The sequence below is a fragment of the Gambusia affinis genome, linkage group LG03, assembly GCF_019740435.1.
Source record: "Gambusia affinis linkage group LG03, SWU_Gaff_1.0, whole genome shotgun sequence".
NCBI lineage: Eukaryota > Metazoa > Chordata > Actinopteri > Cyprinodontiformes > Poeciliidae > Gambusia > Gambusia affinis.
This window is the reverse complement of record NC_057870.1, coordinates 11,330,787-11,351,984: the sequence shown is the minus strand read 5'-3', so window position 1 is coordinate 11,351,984 and position 21,198 is coordinate 11,330,787. Positions and strand designations below refer to the sequence as shown.

General features: G+C 38.1%; 2 protein-coding genes across 3 annotated transcripts; one reads left to right on the top strand and one right to left on the bottom strand.

Annotated features, from left to right (window-relative positions):
* Nucleotides 1–583: 583 nt before the first annotated feature.
* LOC122828658 (uncharacterized protein C2orf81 homolog) lies at nucleotides 584–4,078 on the bottom strand. 2 transcript variants are annotated; one of them, XM_044112416.1, is made up of 4 exons: nucleotides 3,994–4,078; nucleotides 2,813–3,055; nucleotides 2,160–2,336; nucleotides 584–1,667 (listed from the first exon to the last, which is right to left on the bottom strand). In XM_044112416.1, the coding sequence occupies exons 2-4, from the start codon at nucleotides 3,038–3,040 to the stop codon at nucleotides 813–815; spliced, it is 1,260 nt and encodes a 419-aa protein (XP_043968351.1). In that variant the 5' UTR covers nucleotides 3,041–3,055; nucleotides 3,994–4,078; the 3' UTR covers nucleotides 584–812. The 2 variants fall into 2 exon arrangements, with proteins under 2 accessions (XP_043968351.1, XP_043968352.1); XM_044112417.1 differs by lacking the exon at nucleotides 3,994–4,078 and having other exon boundaries at nucleotides 2,160–2,322; nucleotides 2,813–2,901.
* Nucleotides 4,050–9,170, top strand: wdr54 (WD repeat domain 54). The gene is made up of 10 exons (XM_044112418.1): nucleotides 4,050–4,237; nucleotides 4,435–4,707; nucleotides 5,362–5,424; nucleotides 5,540–5,606; nucleotides 6,023–6,079; nucleotides 6,151–6,278; nucleotides 6,435–6,535; nucleotides 6,824–6,986; nucleotides 8,139–8,213; nucleotides 8,662–9,170. Exons 2-10 carry the CDS (start codon nucleotides 4,483–4,485, stop codon nucleotides 8,791–8,793), a joined length of 1,011 nt encoding a protein of 336 aa, XP_043968353.1. The 5' UTR covers nucleotides 4,050–4,237; nucleotides 4,435–4,482; the 3' UTR covers nucleotides 8,794–9,170.
* The last annotated feature ends 12,028 nt before the right edge of the window (nucleotides 9,171–21,198 follow it).

The window sequence follows — 21,198 nt, the reverse complement described above, 5'->3', positions numbered from 1 at the left end:
TGTTCACTTATTTATAGGTTCTATAATTGTTAGATTGTCTGGATTCACACTTTCTGACTTGCCTTTGTATCTCTAGGTGTGGTCGCCGGTCTAGTCGCAGTCCCGGCGTATTTTTACACAGTCTAGTTTAAGCATACATTGTTTCTGCTGACTATCAAATCATTTTTTTGTCAGACTTTGATGGTTAATGTCGACTAAATATAATTTGTATTATGGTTAGTTTCTGTCATTACTCATTGGGGCATGTTAATACGCTAAGTTTCATAATCAGTTTTTACATGTGGCACTGAAATTGTATTTTCTGTTACCGGAAGAAGAGAAATGAATGTGATAAAGTCAGACTTTAAGTCTAAAAGCCATAAAGGTCTTACAAAAAAGATGGTCAACACAACTTCATTCACCCACGACGGTCACATTGAAAAACAACATCACTTCGAATGGGATTTCTGGTAAAAAATTGTGGCATAAATGTTTTGGACAGCTGGAAAAGACAAAAAAGAATCATTTGTAAAGGTCCCAACTTTGTCTTATGGATACTAGCCATTAATAGATGTTTGCAAATACCAGAGCTTTTGCTGTTTATTATTTCTTTATTTCACACAGAGAAAATTTTTCTAGAACCTTGCACAGGAAAAAGGAAATTCTGATTACATGGAGGAGTATATAACTAAAAAACAAACTAAACTTTTATCACTACTTTCTCATAAGGGACAAAATATAACTTGCTTGCATTACATTGAACTTTTCATCTTGTCATTAAGATCTAGATCATCTTTCTCCTTAAGCAGTGACAGTCATGTTAACTCTTTCAATCAGCTGCCACTGTTCTTGGTCTGCGTTATTGGTGTGACTCGAGGTGACGAGGCAGCAGCAACCTGGTCAACTGAATATATTGGCACAGCAACATCACTCAGTATGGGCTTTAGACTGGTAGCCTGCGACGGATAGCTCATTTTGGGAGGAACACTTTGAGCAGCTTGAGAATCCAAAAGAGAAACACCTTTGGCCAAAATCATTGTGTCGAGCCTCAGTGGGCCAAAGAGTTTAGGCCGTTCCTTGTCCTGCTTATGCAGATGAATGTTGTCGTCAAATTTTTTCTGAAACCTTTCTGTTGGTTCTTTGGATATGGTTTTTGACGGTGTCTCCGCCCTTTTAGATTTCTGCTTAGTCAGTTTTGGCTCCAGTCTGGGTAATAGACAAGATTTTCGGGGGCTAGGTTTAGCAAAGTCATTATCGAGAATCTCATACTCTGTGGAAATGCAATGTTGAGGTAATTGCTTAGGGTCTAGCTTTGGTATTGGGCGGAGGTCTTTGCGGCGATATGCCAGTGGGGTCTTGGAAGCAATGCTGTCTTTCTCTTCACCCTCTACCTCTACCTGCACATCCTTTTTCTCTGACGAACTCAAGAGAGGTGGGAGAGGTGGTAAAGACAATGGGGGTTTGCTCATAGTATCTTTGAGGGGCTTTTTCACCTGAAGGATCTTCTTTTTGTCACTGCTTGCTGGGGGACAAGTAGTAGAAACATTAGATGAGATGTCACTGTCATCCTTCTTGTGCTTTTCTTCAATTTCATCATGCTTTAAAGCCCAGATTTTTAAGGAAGAAGGCCTAGATCGCCTTCGGACACTTGAGTCTGTGTATGATGATTCTTGGTCACTACCAACCTCCTGTGAGAAAGACATAGAAAAACATTTAAAGGTTTTCATACCCCTTGAACTATTTAACATTTTGTCACAATATTGCTCCAAACCTTAGTTTAGTTTATTGGGATTGTATGCGATAGGCCAAGATAAAGTAGCGGATAATAGTAAATTGGAAGAAAAGTGGCACATGGATCTGAGTATGTGTAAAAGATAAAAATAAAAAACTGTGGAACATTTTGTGATTGCACAACAACTCAAGATCCATCAGATGGGATGGAGAGTCTCTAAGAACATTACCTCTTTCATGTTGCCACAGATTTTCAGATTTAGGTTTGAACTTTCTAAAATATGAATTTGCTTTGATTTAAATGATTCTGTAGTGGCCTTGGCTATAGGTTTAGAGCATTTAGGGGGTTTTGAACACAAATATATTTTTGAATGAACTTTGAAAACAAGATATAAATAAGATTTAGACAGGCAGTGTACCTGTGGTGAAGTACAATGACACTGACTTACAATTTGGACTGTAGGCACACATCCTTGGGCCCAGCAATCTGGAATAGCTGGCATAGGCTCAAGGTCTTCTGTTGAAGTTAATTCTTCTGGTTCCTCTCCTTGGTCCAGGCACAAGACTTGGCACTCCACAGTCTTAGTGAGGTAGTTCTTGACCCAGGACACACTGTATGGTACAAGCTTGAATGCAAAGAGCAGCAACATACAGTCATATTCGACTAATTAAAATATGTGTTTTGATGAGGCTTGTTGGTCATACTAAAAGCAACTCGTAAAAATAACCGCTAGCCAGGTATTAAATATATGTTTACATTAAGCCTCCTTCACTCTGTTAAAAGGTACTTTGTCATTGCTGTGATGTAATATATACTTGTTTTGTTTTCATTTGCTGTGGGTAGAAAAATCATGATAATTAACGGAAATAAAATCTCAAAAACATCAGTCTGTGTATATTTAATGTAGGAAACGTGTGTCACCTAGTGAACTGAGTTAATAAAATAAATTTGTTTTTAATTAGTATTCAATTTTTTTTTGAAAACGATAGTATGGAGCAAAAACAGATAACAAATATATAAAAAAATATAATCTTTAGTCCAATGAGTGGCAGTTAATATTAAGTTGCTGATTAGTTAAATTTAGGCAATATGAAGTTTAACCTGTTTTCCAATGTATGATTTATAACAGCCATCCATGACTTGACCTTGCAGCTCATCCATTATATCCCCCACTATTTCATCTGCATGGCTCAGCATGTCTGTCCATTGGGGCCGATTGACTTGACTGGGGTTAACAACTTCCTCCTCCTGTTCCGGCACTGGGGCCTCCTTGACATTTGCCTTTCCTTTTTGCTTATCCTTCTTGCGGACCTGAGAGGGGCGCTTCATCTTGGCTTAGAGGCTCTGTAAAAATGAAATACAATCAGAAGGAAACAGTTGGAAATCATCCACATATACAATATTATTGCAATTTAAACTCACTGTAGCGATATTGAACATCTTGAAAGCAATAAAATTAACAAATGATCCTGGCGTGTCAACGTCAGTGTCTGATTGTGTGGAATTTTGCACATCATCTCTTCCACTGATTCAAAACTTAACAGACGTTTCTGGTTCTCCTTTTGTTTTGTTTTCAAGAAAATTTAATCATTTTGCTTTAACTAATAAACCAAATACCTGTATAAAAACGGCTTAATGGGGACTTCTACCTGTCTACCAAAGTAAGCAATAAAACCGCCTTCTGTAGTCCTAAACACCTGACCTTCCTGAGATGATAGTGTCTAATGGATGAATCTAAGTTTCCTCGGAGTCATTAGAGGTGGTAATGGCTGTGGGAAGGAAAAATTTCCTAAACCTGATATGTATTAAAGTGCATCTGAAGTATTCCCTAACTGTAAATATTCAGTTGTCTCATCACACTTTTGTTAAAAATCATACTCATGGTTGTGAATTATCTCCTTCACTTGATAAAGAAACAGTGTTCTCTGTCCTGTTTTATAGAGCACTTCACTTTAATTTCTCCAGGCCAGTCTGTTGTCTCAGTGAACAACACAGATGTATTTATGCTCCTTTACCACCTCCAATTTTTATGGATGTGTGCACCTTCCGACGGTTCTTTTCCTCACCTGATGCTTGTGAGCAAACAGTTTAAACACGATTATGTCTGACAATTGTTAAATGACCAACGCCATTTTGTTAAGTGGTGATTGTGAATTAGCATCGTTTTATGATGACTAACTATCCCTGATTAAAAAGAAAGTGGTGCATCTCAATACGAGACTTCGCCCAATAAAAATTTAATTCAACAGATGGAACATTAGTGAAAAGTATTTGAGACGTACCTCACTAATTCATACACGGAAAAGCTTTTTAAGGTACTCTGGTACTCGTCACCCACGCAATCTATGGTTGCTAAGCAACCCCCGTGACGCAGCACGTAGAAGTGCGTTGTCTCTATGGCTGCGGAGGACGCAATAGTAATCCTGCCGCTTGCTTGATTGCTGTGGTCTTTTGTACACAATGTTTTATACTCCACGATGACAGCTGAATACAAAGACAAGATTTGAGTGATCACCAGAAACAAGGGTACGAATAGTGCGTTTTGTAAAAATGTAAATTGTAGTCTTAATTCATAGTATTTAATCGCAATCCTTGCTAACATTGTTAGCATGCTAGACATAGCATTTACATTTGCTTCTAAGAAGCAACAGTTTTCGTGTATATATCCTAAATTTATACTACCTATTGTCGTCTGATTATTTATCATTTTCTTCTATCTGCAGTGAACGTCAGTTAGCGTCAGTATAACCTTGTTATAGTTACTCCGCACCATGTTTCACAAGGAAAAGAGCATCCAGCTTAAAAACAGCGCATCGGCGCTGTACAACAACCTGAGCGTGCTTCGCATCGCTCCGAGGCGCCTTACCTATTTCACAGTCGTCCATGCAAACGTTGTGAACATGGTAAGCACGTCCTGGGACGGCCTCAACTACTCCCACCGTCAGCTGCAGTCCAAAGAACCCAATGTTGCCACAAGCACATCGCTCATCATGCAGGTTAGGCCATAGAGCAACTACAGCTGTGTGTCTCCATACCTGTTTTACCATCTACTCAAAGTGATCAGTTTCTTATGTGACATAAATGGTTTGTGTGAACAGACTAAACGGCAAAGTTTTCTTAACCATTTTGTCATTGCTTGCCAAATCAACAGACATCTCTGGCAAAGTTAAACATTAATATTTAGTGGGCTGAAAAATTGGCTCCAGAAGAAATTGTCCACATGATAACTGATCTTATAAGATGTTTATAACAACTATGTCAGCACAAGACCCACATATTCAGTTTCACGTCAGTGGCTCCTGTACTAGTATCATATTCTGAGCCCAAGCCCACTGAGTTCACATTTGATGTGAATAACAATATTTTTGGGACTAACAACATATTGGCTCTGATATTTGGTAAACTGTTTCTCTTAAAATTGTATTTAGCCCTTGTTACTGCCATTTGTGTGCATGATACATCAACACTTAATGATGCTTAGCCACTCATAACAGACTACATTTGTTATGAGTCTGTTGTGAGTAATGTTTAGTTAGAAAGTTTTTTTTTTGGCAGTATAATAATAATAATTAACAGAGAGAGCAAAGGTAAGTCTTATTTACTGTGACTCAGACCTTTCAGTTTTAATCAAGTGAACTTTCTCACTACAGGCGGCTTTCTGTGCTTTACCCTCTCGTGATTTGCTGGTGGTGTCTTCTCAAAAAGGCATCCAGGTAAAGATATTCTCCATCGCTGGCAGGAAATTCTTTTGCACGACATGTTAGTTATACTTCTCAATGTATGTTCCTCTTGACAGCATATTTTCTCCATAACAAATTTGTTGTATAGATGTATGAATCTGACGGCTCAATCATGGTGTACTGGCATGCTCTGGACACGCCGGAAGCACCTACAGGTAAAATTTACACAATACACAGCCTGTTCGTCCATCCGCCCATTCATTAGTGCGAGGTTAATTTGCACCGGAGAAGAATGCAATAACCTATGTGAATATGTAAGCGGATATAACACAAGCACACATTTTAATTATTGAAAATGCATGCAAACTTGGTGCATTTTCAAAATACAACAACTAAAACGTGGAAGTGCACTGGCTATTTGGTCTCCCATTTTCATAATTTTGGGAGATTTGTGACTGGCCGATACTTAAATATGAAGCTCAACTTGTCCACCGATCCTGTCTACCTCCGCAATGTTCCACAAAGGTCTAAATTTCAATCACTATCCTCTATTGCTCAGACGTTCTCGCTACATTTTATTATTACATTCATTTCAGATCAAGTGTACTAACCAGGCTGAATTCTGTCCCAGATCATGCAGTGTTTGCTCGGGGAATATCAGCTGTCTCTGACAATTACATATGTGTTGGTGAGTACAAATGAAATATATATTTTAGTACAAATGACCAAATTATTTAAACTGGTTATGTTGGTATCCAGGGGTCTCATCGGGGGCAGTTCTGGTGTTTGATGTTCCCTCTAAAGGGAGCAACATTACCCTGTCTGAGGTATTGGAGGAGCACAAAGAAGCCATCACTGATATTGCTTCAGAGTGTTCTGGCAGCCAGGTACATTGTGTATTTTTTTTTTTACTTTGCATTTGTGTTATTTAGGGATTGTTTCTACGAGTAATATTGCCTAAAATAATTATGTAGTACTATATGGACTATTTAAGCAGGCACAAATTGGATAATCCGTCTCGTTTACTGTCTTCATCCATTTAGGAGTGCTTAGCTAATCTGGTCACTGCAGATGATGGCGGGAACATGTGTGTGTGGAAGTCTGGAGAGGAATTTCAACTGCTTAACAAGATCCCTGGTTTGGAGTAATACCCTAACTGCTTTAATTCTTTTGTAATTCAAATTTTTACACAAAAGTTAGCTAAATTAAAGTCTTGTAATGAAAACCCAACTGTAAGAATTTATAACGTATCTTTCATTGCATTTTTTCCCCTCTTTCTCTCTTTTTTAAAAACTCATGTGTTGTTTGTTACTTTTGGTCTTCAGTTATTTTAGCCTGTCCACTTTCTTTTGCTTTTTATACTATCATATCTGCTTGCTTTATTTTTAATTTCTGAATAATATCAATCCTTTGTTTTTCACTCCTGCCTCAGCATAACCTGCTCATCTGTCAAGCTGTGGAAAGGTACAGTGTTGGCGGGCTATGGCACAGGTCAGATCCGTCTCTACGAAGCGGTGACGGGAATTCTTCACGCTGAGGTCAACGCTCACGCTCGCTGGATCTACTCTCTGGACGTTGCTCCCTTTTCTGGTCTGGTAAGTTGCTATCAACCAAATATCCTGCATGACATGCACACTTGAAGTAAAAACAAAACAGAACCAACAATATGAACACTTTTAAAAGTTCATGTTTTCCTGTGCATAAATTTGGCACAGGCCAGCATAAGATTCTACTTGTTGAACATTGTGCTACAGTATTTACCAGAAACCTTAATACAAAACTGTAGGCTCTGCAGAGATAGAGCCTACAGTCGTGAGCCTAACACAGATGCTGATTGTCGCAAAGCTGCTACAGTGGTGCTGTACTTGCATAAGAATAGCGATTATTGTGATTATTAGTTTCCACCACATAACTGCATTTGTCAGCCATTATCAAACAGCTGAATTAATCTTTCTGTTAAGTAAGCACAAAGTGTAGTAGCCTTCTTTCAGCCAAATAACTGCAAGAGTGCAGCAACAGGTGAGGGAGGGGCAGTGCTGCTAGAATCTATCCTTCGTATAGCCGGAGAAATTCTTGATCGCTGTGGCACTTTCTTAAGGAGCTACTTTATTTGTATTTTTGTAACGTTTCAAACATTTAGTTTGCCTGGCTTTGGTTAAGCGAAGTGTCTCCAGTCTCAACTTGTAACTAAGAAAAGTATAAAGACAGTTCATCATCAAATTATCTGTAAGAGGTTAAAATGCCCTTTAGGGTTTGTCGGTAATCCAAGTGATCATATTTCAGCTATGAATGGTACAGGTGTTACACCCTATTGCTGTAGTCAATCATTTTAAATGTATGCTCTCAGAAATCATTATAATATTTGCATGCTAGAAATAAGTCAGCTCAGATCACACAGAAGCTCTTATTATTTGCAGATGGCTTTTTGCTAATGTGAGTTAGAGGGCTTAAATTGCAAATTCTTACTCACTTGACGTTCTTGCCGAGTAAAAGTAGTTTTAGAAAATGTTGATGTTTTATTTTCTTTATTTAAAAGGAAGACTGTTTCCAATACATGTCTAACTAAAAGTAATTAAAACACAACTTGGTTATTTGTAAATGCGGTTCCTTCTAAACTTCTTTTGATATGATAATGGTTCTGAGTGTCAGAACCATTATTCTGATATTCAGAATAACGGTGATATTCATATAATGGTTCAGAAGCCATTGCACCTCCTTTACTCAAGCATTCCCTGTCTTTGGTTTAGCTTCTGTCTGCAGCTGAGGATTCCTTTGTTAGGGTTTGGCACCTGGCTATTACACCAGAGACCAACAGTGTGGAGGTAACTGTTCAGTATGCATACTGCACTATTTTAATATATGTCTAGTGAGGGGTTTTTATTTATTCAACATGGGCATTAATGTCTTCAATTTTGGGCTTTTTAACATTGCATTTTCACTGTTCTTTTTTTTTTTTTAAAGGTTTTAATCTGCTTTAATCCACACAAGATAAAATTTAGACAGACAAGCTCAGATATACATGTACACAACACAAACGTTTGCTTACAAGTTTCCCCTTTGACTCACTGCCGGTTTTATGTAGCAGATGGATCATTAAAAGCCCAAAATAAATACGATGCTTATGCTCATTTTGACGCTATATAAACTTCTGAACAGAACTGTAAATAAAAACCGTTTTAATTTACTGTTCACTTGGATAAATCTATTCTCCTGTATTTTCCCCGCCTCTGTGAACAAGAAACTAACTTTGCTTTTCTTGCATCTTTGCAGATCGCCCACTTACACAATGAATGTGTGACAGATACACAGATTTGTGGCGCTAAATTCTGTGATGGAGATGGTTATGCTTTTGCAGTGACAGGTTATGATCTGAGTGAAATCATACGGTTTGTACAGTCGTAGTTCTTTGTCCTGTGTAATGCTAAGGGCATGAATGTGAATTTGATATTTAGTACTTTTATATGAAGTGTATATTAAACATAGGCTTTCCAAAAGGGAGCATTTTGTGATTTTTTTTTTCTGTGTTTGCCTTTATAAATAGCTCAAGCAGATTTTAAATGACTAAGTAATGCAAAGAATCTTAACTTTTTGTGTCTATTTTATGTAGAAAGTTATATAAATGTAGTTTTGTTTATTGTTTACAAAGGCAACATTAAACACTTGAAGATTGATTTTGTGGTTTGGCTTTAGTCTCTATTTCAGCATGTAAGCAGAAGATGGAGCTCTGTGGCAAACATATGTAGAAGGCCAGTGTTCTTGTAGTTCATACAAAGTCCACTAGAGGGCACGGTAGAGTTGTATAAAAAAAATCTACCGTACTTTAGCCAAATGAGAAACTCTGCGTTGGAGCTGGCTAATGTAGAGTCTGCATGTGTTCAGATCTCAATAGACACACTTCTGACATCAGTAAGTCACAAGGGAAGGGTGGAGGCTTCATACTCTTTCTTTTCATTTTGCACTTTCATTTGTGAATCAAAGATATTAAAGTCTTTAAATATGTTTAATAAATGAATTCTCTGCCATGTTCAATATTGTTATTATGGTACATTAATCTTATGACCATTGTTTGAAAATGATACCTCTCAATCAGTTATATAATCAAGTTACAAATATCTGTAAATATCTTTATTCAGAATTCTTGGATGACTGAGAAAAGGCCTCTCTACTCATGTAGTTCCACTTTAAGCTTGGGTCCTATACCACAGGACTGGGGGCTTGAGGGTGCTGCAAAGGATCTTAGCTTAGCTTAGCTAACTGTACTCTTATGGGCCAACATCTTAGAGTTTGTTCCTAGAATTTGCTCTACCCAGTCCTCATGTTTGGGGTTTACAGCTCAAACAGCACCAATGACCACTGGCAGTACTGAGGCCTTGACTTTCCATTAGATATTTCTCCAGCTTCTCCTGTTTCAACTTCATAGTACTTGTCTTTAGGATTGGCACATCTTTCACTATTACATTTTTTGCGTGTGAACTTTACCTGACAGTATTTTGGACGCAATTTTTATGTGCTGTACTATTTCAGCACCATCTTTGCATAACTTGCATCCTGTCTGGCATAGTAGACTTTGACCTATTGCTCTTGTGCTGAAGACTTGTTCCTGTGACGCCATAATTGGTGCCTTTGTATTGTCCCTCAAGCAAGCCCCACTCAAGAAGTTGATAAAACTCCTTGATATCAGCCACATCTTAACTTGTCATTAGTATGCACCATGTAGGACTTGTCTTTCCAAGATGGTTCCCTGTGGTCCTAAATTGGATTCTTGCTGCCTGAGACATTCGCTGGGATTCATCTTGGTGATGTATTCTAAAATCTTTGTTGATTCATCCTGGATGGTACTTTTAAAGTCCACTAGACCTCGGTCTAATTCCTTACTAGATATCAGTCCATATCTTAAAATTGAGCAACAGACATATAAATGATGCCATGTTGGCTCAGACATTGCCCGGTTTGCCAGGACAGTCTAATACTTTACCAGGACACACATGGTTGTGAAGCGAGAATATTGCACTGCTGGATTGCTACTAAGAGAGAATAATATAGAAGAAAATACTAATGTAACCTTAGATAAGGATTGACTTTGCTGTCAGCACAGTGCTTCATCAGGTAACCAGGCATCACCATCTCTTCTCGTTGAGACAAGATAAGTATCAGGTCAGGTAGGTGTCCCGTTGAGTATGCATTAAATCCCAGAGTTCTAGTCTTTTCTGGTTTGCAGTCAACACTGGACATAAAACATCAGCTGACGGGGCTGTTTTGAACCCACACACATGGCAAGTTATGTAACCTACATTTTGTAGGCTCCAAGTGCAAATGCAAACATTAACCACTGCGACATTGACACACAAGCCTTTTATGGAGTCAATAATTTTGAGTTTGTAATGTGTCGAGCTGACTGGAGAGGACGAAAGTGTCAATATGCTGGTCCCAATCGGATTGACACTGATATTACATAACTAACTGGAACAGTGGAGAGTGGCACAAAGATAGGTAAAAATAAAACAAATAACAGGCAGCAAATAACTTAGATAGCTGGCCTGAAGCATATGCGAAGACACGTTGAAATGGCAAGAAATTAGAACTAAGTTTCTTAGATTGAGAACATAGACAGACATCAGCAGTCTTGTAACCCTCGTTAACTGTGTCAACAGTGCTATGTGGCTCGATCTGGTCCGATACACAGCCTCCGGGCCACTCATGCTAGGCACTGCCACAGAAGATGTCAATAGCTGGCTCCTAGGTATCTGACACAGCTGAGCACACAATAGTGGGAAGATCAAACCTCAATACAGGCTGTTCTCAGATGTTTTTTGTGAAACTTTATTGACTGTATATACTCATGTTTCAAATTAAAATGAAACCTAAGAATTATCCTCACAACAAGTTTAATTACACTATAATGGAATTATGTGACTTTTTCTGACAAATAAATAGTGATGATAATGCAAGCAACTTGATTAGTAAATAAAGTCCAGTTGTTTGAGTCCAAATACAGAAGTAATCTTGAAAGACTTCATATATTTGACAGAGAACAGTAACGAACCACAAGCATCATGAAGACTTAGGAAATGAGCAGACAGGTCACAAATAAAGTTGTGAAGAAAATGTAAGCAAAAGAGTGCTGTTTAAAACAAAAGAGCACTGTTCAATCCATAATATGAATGTGGAACTTGTACCGCAAAAAGGAGACCCTGCTGAAAGGCCATGCAAGGACATCAATAAGGGAAGCTCTCAAGAGACCCACAGTTGCGAACGAGGAACTGAAGCAAACCACAGCTCAGTTGAGAAAACCTTTTGACAGAACAATTATTAGGTGTAAACTCAGAAAATCTGACTATTATAGAACATTAAAAAGAAAGTACTGATTGAAAGAAATACATAACAATTCTCTTCTGCAATTTTCCATCAACCAAGTAACTAACACAATCAACATTCTGTTAGAATGTGCTCAGGACCAATAAAGTAATTTTTTTTTTGGCATACGAACAAAACGCTTATACAGTATGTCTGCTTGGGGACACCACCCCAAGCAGACTATCTCCACAGTAAAACATGGTGGTGTAGATGTCATGCTTTTAGGATGTTTTTTTTCAGCTTGGACAGAAAAAGTGCTCAGAGTTGACGAGATGATGGATAAAGCTAAATCGAGGGCAAAACTGGAAGAAAAGCCGCTAAAGGTGTTCTTTGGACTTCACGAACAAAAGTGGCTTGTGATGTCAAAAAAGACTCTGGCTGGTTCTGATCGAGACTGGTCTGCATTCACACCAGAAACAAACTGCACCACAGTCTGTTTAGAAGTGGTTACCTGGTTCACACCAGGATTCACTTGAATGTATTTACACCTCCACAATTGGTCTGGACCAACAGGGGAATCAAACTCTGGTTTGTTTAAAGTGAAAAAATGTGTCAGTCTTGAATACACCCTTGCAGCTCAGCTGTAATTGCAGTTGTAGATGGTTCTATGAAGTGTTGCCTTGGTGGAGCTGAAATTAACTTCAGGCCACACAGAGTTTTATTTGTAAATATTATTGCAGACCATGAATTCTTTTCCTTTCATTTCAGAAGTATCTACTAGTTCAGATAAGTCCCAATAAAGCACTTTTAAGTTTTTGTAAATGCTCAATTTATGTATCCCATAAGGAAAATCCCAGAGGAGATCTTGCAATGTTCAATGCTCATTTAACTTTACACAAGACATAATGGAACCAGCTGGTAATTAGTCATCTTGTTAAGGTGTCTGTGTTTGCACGTTGTCTTATTTTCTTACATTAAAAAAAAAAGTGAGCTTTCCCAAACTCACTAAGTTTCGACCTAACCTGCAGAGTTAAATTCCACATCTGGAAACAAGTTTATCCATCCAGACCAATTACATAGATTCTCATGTATGGTAGCAACATTTTCTTGTGTCTTTATATATATTAACTATGACATGGATTTCCTATAATAAGTGTGTGTGTGTGTGTGTGTGTGTGTGTATGTTTTTTTATCCTTGTTGTGGAGAAAGACCATGCCATTGTTTACCCAGCTTTGTTGCAGCTGGCTGGGCCTTTGCCTCTAAGCCTGTCGGGTTAGAAAATCGACAAGTGGGATAAACAACCCAAAGCTTCTCCAGCTTGCAGTTACAGACACACCACCTGTCTGACAAAGTAATTGGTGAACAAGTGGCTGAAAAATATCTGGCATAAATAGATGTTCTATTTGAGACACACCGAAAATCCAAAGGGGAACTATGTAAAACTGACAGAGGAAAAGTTGCTGTCTGATGGACTTTCAGCCAGTATAAGACAAATAATAAATGCAATAAAATCCAAATCTTCACAAAATAACATTTGCTTAATTGTTTTTGTTTAGTCTATTATTACATTAGCATGATTTTTAGGCATTTTAAATGTACTCTAGTCAGAATGCAATGAGGGAGCCTACGACCTCTAAGGTTTAAAAGTATCATGATCACTGCATTGAAAAATGTATTCATGTTTTTTAAGTCTTTCCATATTCTGATGACGGTGTCATGAGAAACCTTCTTCTGCATTTTATTTACAACTTTGGGATTTTATGTTGTGGACCAACTGGCCTGGCAATCAATTGTGATGTGGAAGGAAAATGATACGTAGTTTTAAAAAAATTGAGAAAGTTCAGTAAGGATGAATGTTTCTTTTTATAAGGCAGGGTACATGACTAAACATTGAAAAGACAATGTAACCTCCTAATATTTTCTTCTGATACTGTATTTTTCGCTACACATTCTTTCTTGTACTACTTTCAGATTATTTTCAGGGCCAGCATCTTCACAGTTTGCATTAACTGTGAAGATTATTTAAGAAATCACTCAACTTTTTCTCTGTTTTGTTTCTGACTGATGATTGACAAAATACTGATACACTTTGTAAAAGTGTAAAAGTACTTCAACAGAGAACCTAAAAAAACCCCTATTTTTTAGGTTCAGTTATTATGTAACAAATAGGGTAAGCTACAGTAATTTTAAATATTTTCAGGGATTTAGAAATTGTCCAACAGTAAGCGGTGCAAAATGGAGAAATACACCACATCCTAAGGAGAATGAAAAGCATGAACAGAAGTTCATGCAAACATGATTCCATCTGTGGGTTTAAACTTACTGGAATGTGGAATGACTTGAGAGACCCATTCAGTTTGAGTTCTCACAAATGGGTGGAGACAAGGTGTAACTGAGTGGTTTTGTTGTACTGCAATAGGCTGGATTAAAGTGGAGCTGCGGTGACGTGTGCTGCTGCACCACCTGCGTCCCAAGGATTTGTCACCGAAAGCCACATCCATGTTTTCTGTTCTCTCCTGTCAAGCGTGTGTGAGGGTTTATTTCTCAATCTATAATGTGTTTGTTGCTTGTTACGGTACTTACAGAGTTGTGATATGTCACACTTTTCATTTAGTGACTTTGGTAATATGGAGCACATCAAGTACTGTAGTTTCCATAAGTCTTGTTGTTTCAGAAATAATGAATTATTTAAATATTGTACATTTTTTAATCTGAAGAAATGGGTTTACCAGTTTTTGTTCTGCAAGTATCCCCTAAACAAAATATATGAAAATCTAAAATACCCAAAATCCAGAGACAAATGAAACATAGGAAATGGGTTCATATCTATGGATTATTTTCACTAAGAAATTGACTTTCGCAGTTTTAAATTATAGTCATCAAAGCAAAGTGTAGCAAAAATATAAATTTACACCAAACTTTTTAGATTTGTAGTTATTCTAAAGGAAAGAAACACACTATGCTGAAGACAATGTGTTATTTTTCATCCACTTCACAAATATCTTATTCTGTGTAATACAATCCCAATATATTTTATTGACATTTGTGATTATTACATGGCAAACGGGGTATGCATTCTTTTGCAAGTTGCTATCTGTGGCAAGACAAGGTTTCAGGAGGTAATGAATACAAACAAAGAGCAGACATTTTAAATCAATGGAAAAAAAATTAACATAGAGTATACAATAAACTGACTGAACAATATTCAGCTATGATTGATAGGTCTGTCAAGACCTTTCCACATAACCACCTACTCCCCAACACACACACACACACACACACATAGATCCACACATACCTCGCATAAAACCAGCAACATCATTTAGGTCAGCATGGATAGGCAACAAGACTTAACTGCATTAGATTAAAGTAAAATAAACATGATCAGACATTGCCATCTGCCCTGGATAGGCATGGTTGCCTAGCACAGGACGCTGTTTGAGTTGACTGATGTTGATGCACTAATGGTGGAGTGTGGGTTTCTCTTTGTGTGTCCAGTAAGTACAGATGACACAAAACACATGGTGATGGATTCATTTTCCTAACCGATTTCCGAATAGTTGGCATCTCAGATCTAGACGAATCCAGTGGCGCCCCTGTTAGTATCTGATATTGTGCTCATATATTTTCCTAGAAGTACAGTTAGGAAAATTAGTTTTTTGTTTTAGAACTGAATTAAATAAAATCATACATGAGATTAATACACAACATCAATTAGTTCCCTCATGTCTTTTCAAACCTTTGTAAATAAAACCTTTAATTATGAAAAGAAAAAAACCGTTTGCACTGTTGTTCTTCCGTTCGAGTTTAGAAGTGTTGTAATATTTCTAAAGCTTTAACTTAAAATGAAAGATCTAATGTTTATTTTCTTTTTCTCGTTAACGCATGTGTTGGGAGGAGACAGTCAGTGAGAATCAAAATGGAGTCAGAACAATAATAACAGCAATATCCTGCAAGCCTTATCACGGTGCTCTGTCAGTGAGACTGCTAATTTAGCTAATATGAAAGAGATGAATGGGCTTCTTCAGGGCACAACATGATTTCAAAGCACAAAAACATTTCTGTCAAACACCAGCTCGTGTTTTTCTTGCATTTGTACACGCTAGAAAAAGCTGTTGTTACAGCAGTATGCAAGTTTCTCCTGATCGCTGTGGTTATGTGCATGTTACCTGTCGAGTGAGCATCTAATATGGTCACAGTATCAACCTGAGACCATTGGGCTGCAAAATGTCAGAGCATATTTTTTTTTAAATAGACCTTTATCATGCCATGGTAGGTGGATTGGGTAAGAAAGAGCTAAGTGTAGAGCAAACTGAAAATTAACCTTACAGAAGCCAGTGTCATGTTTTAAACCTGACAAGGTTTGGTCTCTAAAGAGCATTTTCGAGCCAAAGTCAAGCTAAAGAAAAACTCCAGCCGGCCATTTTACGAGGCATACCAGTTCGATCGCTTGTTGATGCAAACAATAAATTACTGAATGACACGACAGGATCACACGAGTGCATTTAGGCATCTAGCCTAGGTGAAATTCAAACTGAGCATCAGGATGAGAAAAAAAATGCGATTTAAGTTTCTTTGAACATGGCATAGTTGCTGATGCCAGACAGTGTGATCTAAGTATTTTTAAAAACTGCCGATCCACTGGGATTTGGAAACACAACCGTTCCTTGAATTTTCCGAGGACTGCTTCAAAAGAGAAAATATTTACTAAATGACAGTCATTTGTATGAAAAGGCCTTGTTTATGTCAGATGCAACCACAGTTCAGTAAAACTGTATTTTAAAAGAAAGATCAAAGCGTCTGGTACTAGGAGGATCAAAAGAACATTTCAAAACTCTTAAAACTATCCAAGTTTTATATGGTTGTGTAAAAGTGTGAAACTCAGAAAACAGTTTCTGTTTAAAATGTTTAAAATATCAGAGGACATTTTAAATGTAAAAAAAACAAACAACAACAGACAATTAGGCAGAGGAAGCAGCTGCTGTGAATCTCCTGTCTTTAGTCTTGTTTATTAACTTAAGACGTGTCCCTGCCAGCTGGACTGTCAGCCAGGACACGGTAAATGATATGTGATTAAACACAAACTGGGAAATGGAGCGAAAGTACAAACACAGCGATCCGTTCATTTGTCCTGAGAAAACTATGCGCTGTCAGAGAAAAATGCTGTGACCCACACACCCGTCCATTAAGGATGGTCACTCTCTGACTGCATGTCTGCTAGAAAGTACTGAGGAAAAAAGAGAAAGAAGTCTATCTATTAGCAAAAGTCAAAGAGAACAGTGACACGGAGGTCCCCACGTACCTGGATGACCCAAAGAGGTTGCTGTTTACGTCACTTACTGTGAAAAAAAACAAACCCGATATGAGAATAGCCAGACTGTTTTATTTAGAAGCACTTTGAAGTAACCAAAGTGCTGAACAGATGCCATATGTGAGATACATTCCTTTTTCAGCATATACAAATGAGCATATACAGGGCTTTGATTCCGTCTTAGTGCATCGTAATTGTACTCCTTATGTCGTTCATAAGGAAGAGAAGAACAACCTATTCATTACTGTAAAACCAGGGAAATGGAAGCCCTCTGGATCAAGTTCCAAACCTCCCGTTCCCTGCTCAGCGTCATAAGCTGCGTAAACAAGAGCCACACAGAGAGAGATGAGGAAAGAAGGACTGGAAGAAGTTGAGAAACACATCAGAGTTTGTCTGGAAAATGCGGCCAAAAGATGGCAGGGCAGAGGTAGCTGTGTTTCCATGGCGACCCAAATGCGCAATTGGTGAAGTGACGCCGCTCGGGAGTATTACGTGGCATCCGTGCTGACATGAGGCCTGTGTGCCAAAGCCCAGCCAACAGCATGGAGCACACGCCCGTGTCTATTCATAGCACCTAAGAGACACCCCGGGGAGCCACAGGGAGTCCTGATAGTGGGCCAGAGGGCCAAAGAGCCCAACTGGCCACAGTCTGCATAGCACCCATTGATTGAGTCTATGGATGCTCAGAGAGATTAAGAGATTAGTTCTTGGAAGGGCTTATATGACAGTTTCTTTGATCTTTGTCCATTTTGACAAATTGTCACCTGGCCCCTCAGTCATCAAAGTGAATTGCATAAATTCTGGTATCTATAGTCTCAAATTAAACAAACACATAAACAAAGTTTTCATATATGCATGGGCATTCAAGTTAAGACAAGTAAGCGCTCTCCCTTTATAAAAAGAAATTATCTCAGTGCCTAGCAGTGCATTTTATGACCGCACCCTAGCGCAGAAAATGCATTGTTTAGGTATTTAAATGACAAACATCTTAACAACAAAGTATTTTCATTGGCTACAACCGTCTTACTTGGGCTAAAAGGACAAAGAAAAAACTTTTTCAAACTCTGACCCATATGCATGCTTGTTGTGGAGTCAAGAGAAACAGGGAATCGAAGCCACACTGCATCTTTATTCCTCTCAGACGTATAATTTTACTTTATATCAAACTTTAATAATAGATCGACTTTATCATAAGCATTCAAAACATCACTGCTATTTATGTCTGGTGATCCAAAGCTATCTATAAGAATCTTTTTACACACAAAAAAAGAAAAACCCCACAATTCTATAAGCCAACTTAAATCTTAAATTAAGGTCCCCGTACAACATTTCAAAATTTTCTTACCATTACATTCCTCTCCTAGGATAACCACAAGGGAAAGTTTACATTTGGAAATCAAGTTCCAGAGTCTGAAGGGAGAATGGAGAGGGACAGAATCCATGTCGCTTTAAGTCCAGTGTGAGGTTTAAAAGTCAGTGCTGACTTTTCACACAGTCCACAGTCAAAGTAGATATCTACTAAGAAACTTTTCAATCTCTTCCTTCTTTCTTCTGTGGAAAAGCTTTGTGAATATACTGATTTTACATTCCAACAAGATACTTAAACTGGCAACGGCACCAAAAGTTGATTTAGTCACCATGATGTTACTGTTTGCTGTATTGGCCAGCATGCTCTCCTGACCTGAACCCCATGAAGAGGCTATGGTGTACTGTCAAGAGGAGGATAATACACTAGACCTGGCAACGTGGATGACCTGAAGCAACCTGGGCATATCTCTCCATAGAATCACAGGCTGATTATAGATGCCATGCCACACTGATGAAGTAATTCATACAAAAGTAGGCCCAACCAGATACTGATTGCATAGAAATTAACATACTTAATATTAATTTTTTTTATTGACATAATGTAATATTTACATTTTCCAAAACACTGAATGTTGGGTTTTTGTTATCAGTAAGTCATAAATATAAAATTTACAAAAAATAAAGGCTTAGCAATTTTTTACTCTATGTGCAATGATGAATGTACAACATAAATCATTTTCATCTTCTGAAATGAGTGACAGCATTTTCAGGATCATCTAGATATTCCTGTATAGAGGTTTACTGTAGGTGTTGCCAGTTTCTGGGTGCATGCCAGTTAAAGCTGTTGAGCAAAAACACCATTGTGAACATTGTGAATAAAGAGAAACTATTTGTCACTAGTCACTTTTTAGCAGCATGTTGGGACTCTATCGATGACTTGTCTCACAGGTTTGTTAGGCTATGCTTGGCCTCTTTCATTTAGACAATCTGTCTAGGAAGTAGAAGATAAGTTATTGGAAGAAAAAAACTTCTTCAAATGACTTTTTGCTGTGACAATATGCAATCTCCTGTGGAACTCCTTACTCACTCATATCATTAAAGTATGATGAGGACCACTGAGCTGTCCTATGGATTTATTTATCTCTTAGCTGCATTGATCTCAAGTAAATCTACCAGTCAGACCAGAAAAGACAAAACCCCTTTCCCTTAACAACCATGGCAATATTTAAATAAATAGAAAATAATTTGACTGGTGTTTCTACCAGTTGGTATCTTCATGGTGCTTAACTGTAATAATAAAGACTTAGTGACCCAAAGAGGTACAGCTCTCTGGCTGAGAATTGGAGATTTTTTTAAATATCAACTTCCGCAAATGTGTAGCCATTTCTAAACTTAGAAAGTTGACTTAATATTAACATCTCCTATTTTTATTGAATTCTTACTAAAGCAAGCTTCATGTGGACATTTCACAATTGCGGTTGTTCTTTTAGCAAATAAAAATATAGAAGAAAATTTACAACACAACTTTTATGTCGGTTTACTGTCATCACAATGTCCAGAGGGTGGTGAAGTCGGCAAGAAGGCTTGAACCATCAGGTCAGAGACTCTTTTGTGCCTGACTATTCAAGCTCAGTTGGTGCAACAATAATACAGCTTTGTTTGGGAGATCAGGCAGAAGAAAAACAGAGGCTCCATGGCAAAAAGAGACCCATTGTAGTGTCAGCACCCTAAGTTAGACAGCATTGTGGTCATTTAATGGCCTGTGTCAAAGGCCATTGTGGCTTGCCACAACGGAGGTTCAGATATTCTGAGTGAAAATTGATCTGAGCTGGTCAAAGATTGGATTTATCTGTGCAGTCTGGGATTGATTTGCCTGCAGATTATTTGTTTCTGCGCATTTGGACGAACTGGAAGTGCAACACCTAGACCCAGCCATATTTATCTGTATAAATTTAGCTGATATGGGCCTTTTATAACCACTGGGATCAGCAGTTTACTCCTCTTGGAAAAAGAGAAAGAGTGAGGGCTGAACCACGTGGATCCCTCATTGTACCTCTATTGTCGCCATGCGGCTCTATCAATAGTGCTTCTACCGTGTCCACAGGCAAGAGAAAAGTGCTGCAGATGACACTTTGAGATAAAAGCTGGGTGCACCTATGCTGTGAAATGAAGAAGAGTGGAGAAACTGAGCACAGCAAATGTTCGGAAGCAAACAATGGCGCTGTCAGTGATGTTTCCTTTGAGCTGCAGTTGTCAGCATAACTTTGCTTGAAGTACTTATCCTAAACTGATACATGACTACAGCATATTCCGCTACTTGTTCACCACTTGTGGGTGTGCGCCCGTGTGTACGTGAGATGATTCCATGCTTGGTGGCCACAGCTTGGTGGCGGTTGCCTAGAGCCTGCATCCATGTTGACACTGAAGCAAGCCTGGGCAGGTTGTTCCATTTCCTGCCCTGGGCAGTCATTTGGGCAAGCCAAATGACTGCTTTAATCATATGGCGGCAAATGGGTTATAGAAAATTGCAGAGAGACAGATGTTTATATATATCTATCTATATATCTATATATATATCTATATATATATATATAGATATATATATGAATTAGGACTGACTTCTGAACTTGCAGTACTTATTGCTGCCCCTAATCTTTTGCTGATGGACTCAGTAAGAGTTTATAAATTAGAAATCTTAGGAGTCCCAAGCTACATTAAAGAAAATTGTTGTAGTGATGTTTTTCATAAGCTATATTTAGCAAAAAGATAAACTTAGCCAATTATTGCTTCTCGACTTACACATCTGGAAGTAACTAGTGATGTTGCAAGCAGTGGAGTTTATGGTAGACTTCTGCTTCTACTTTTCAGTGGTGCTTTGCCAGCGGATGTCTAA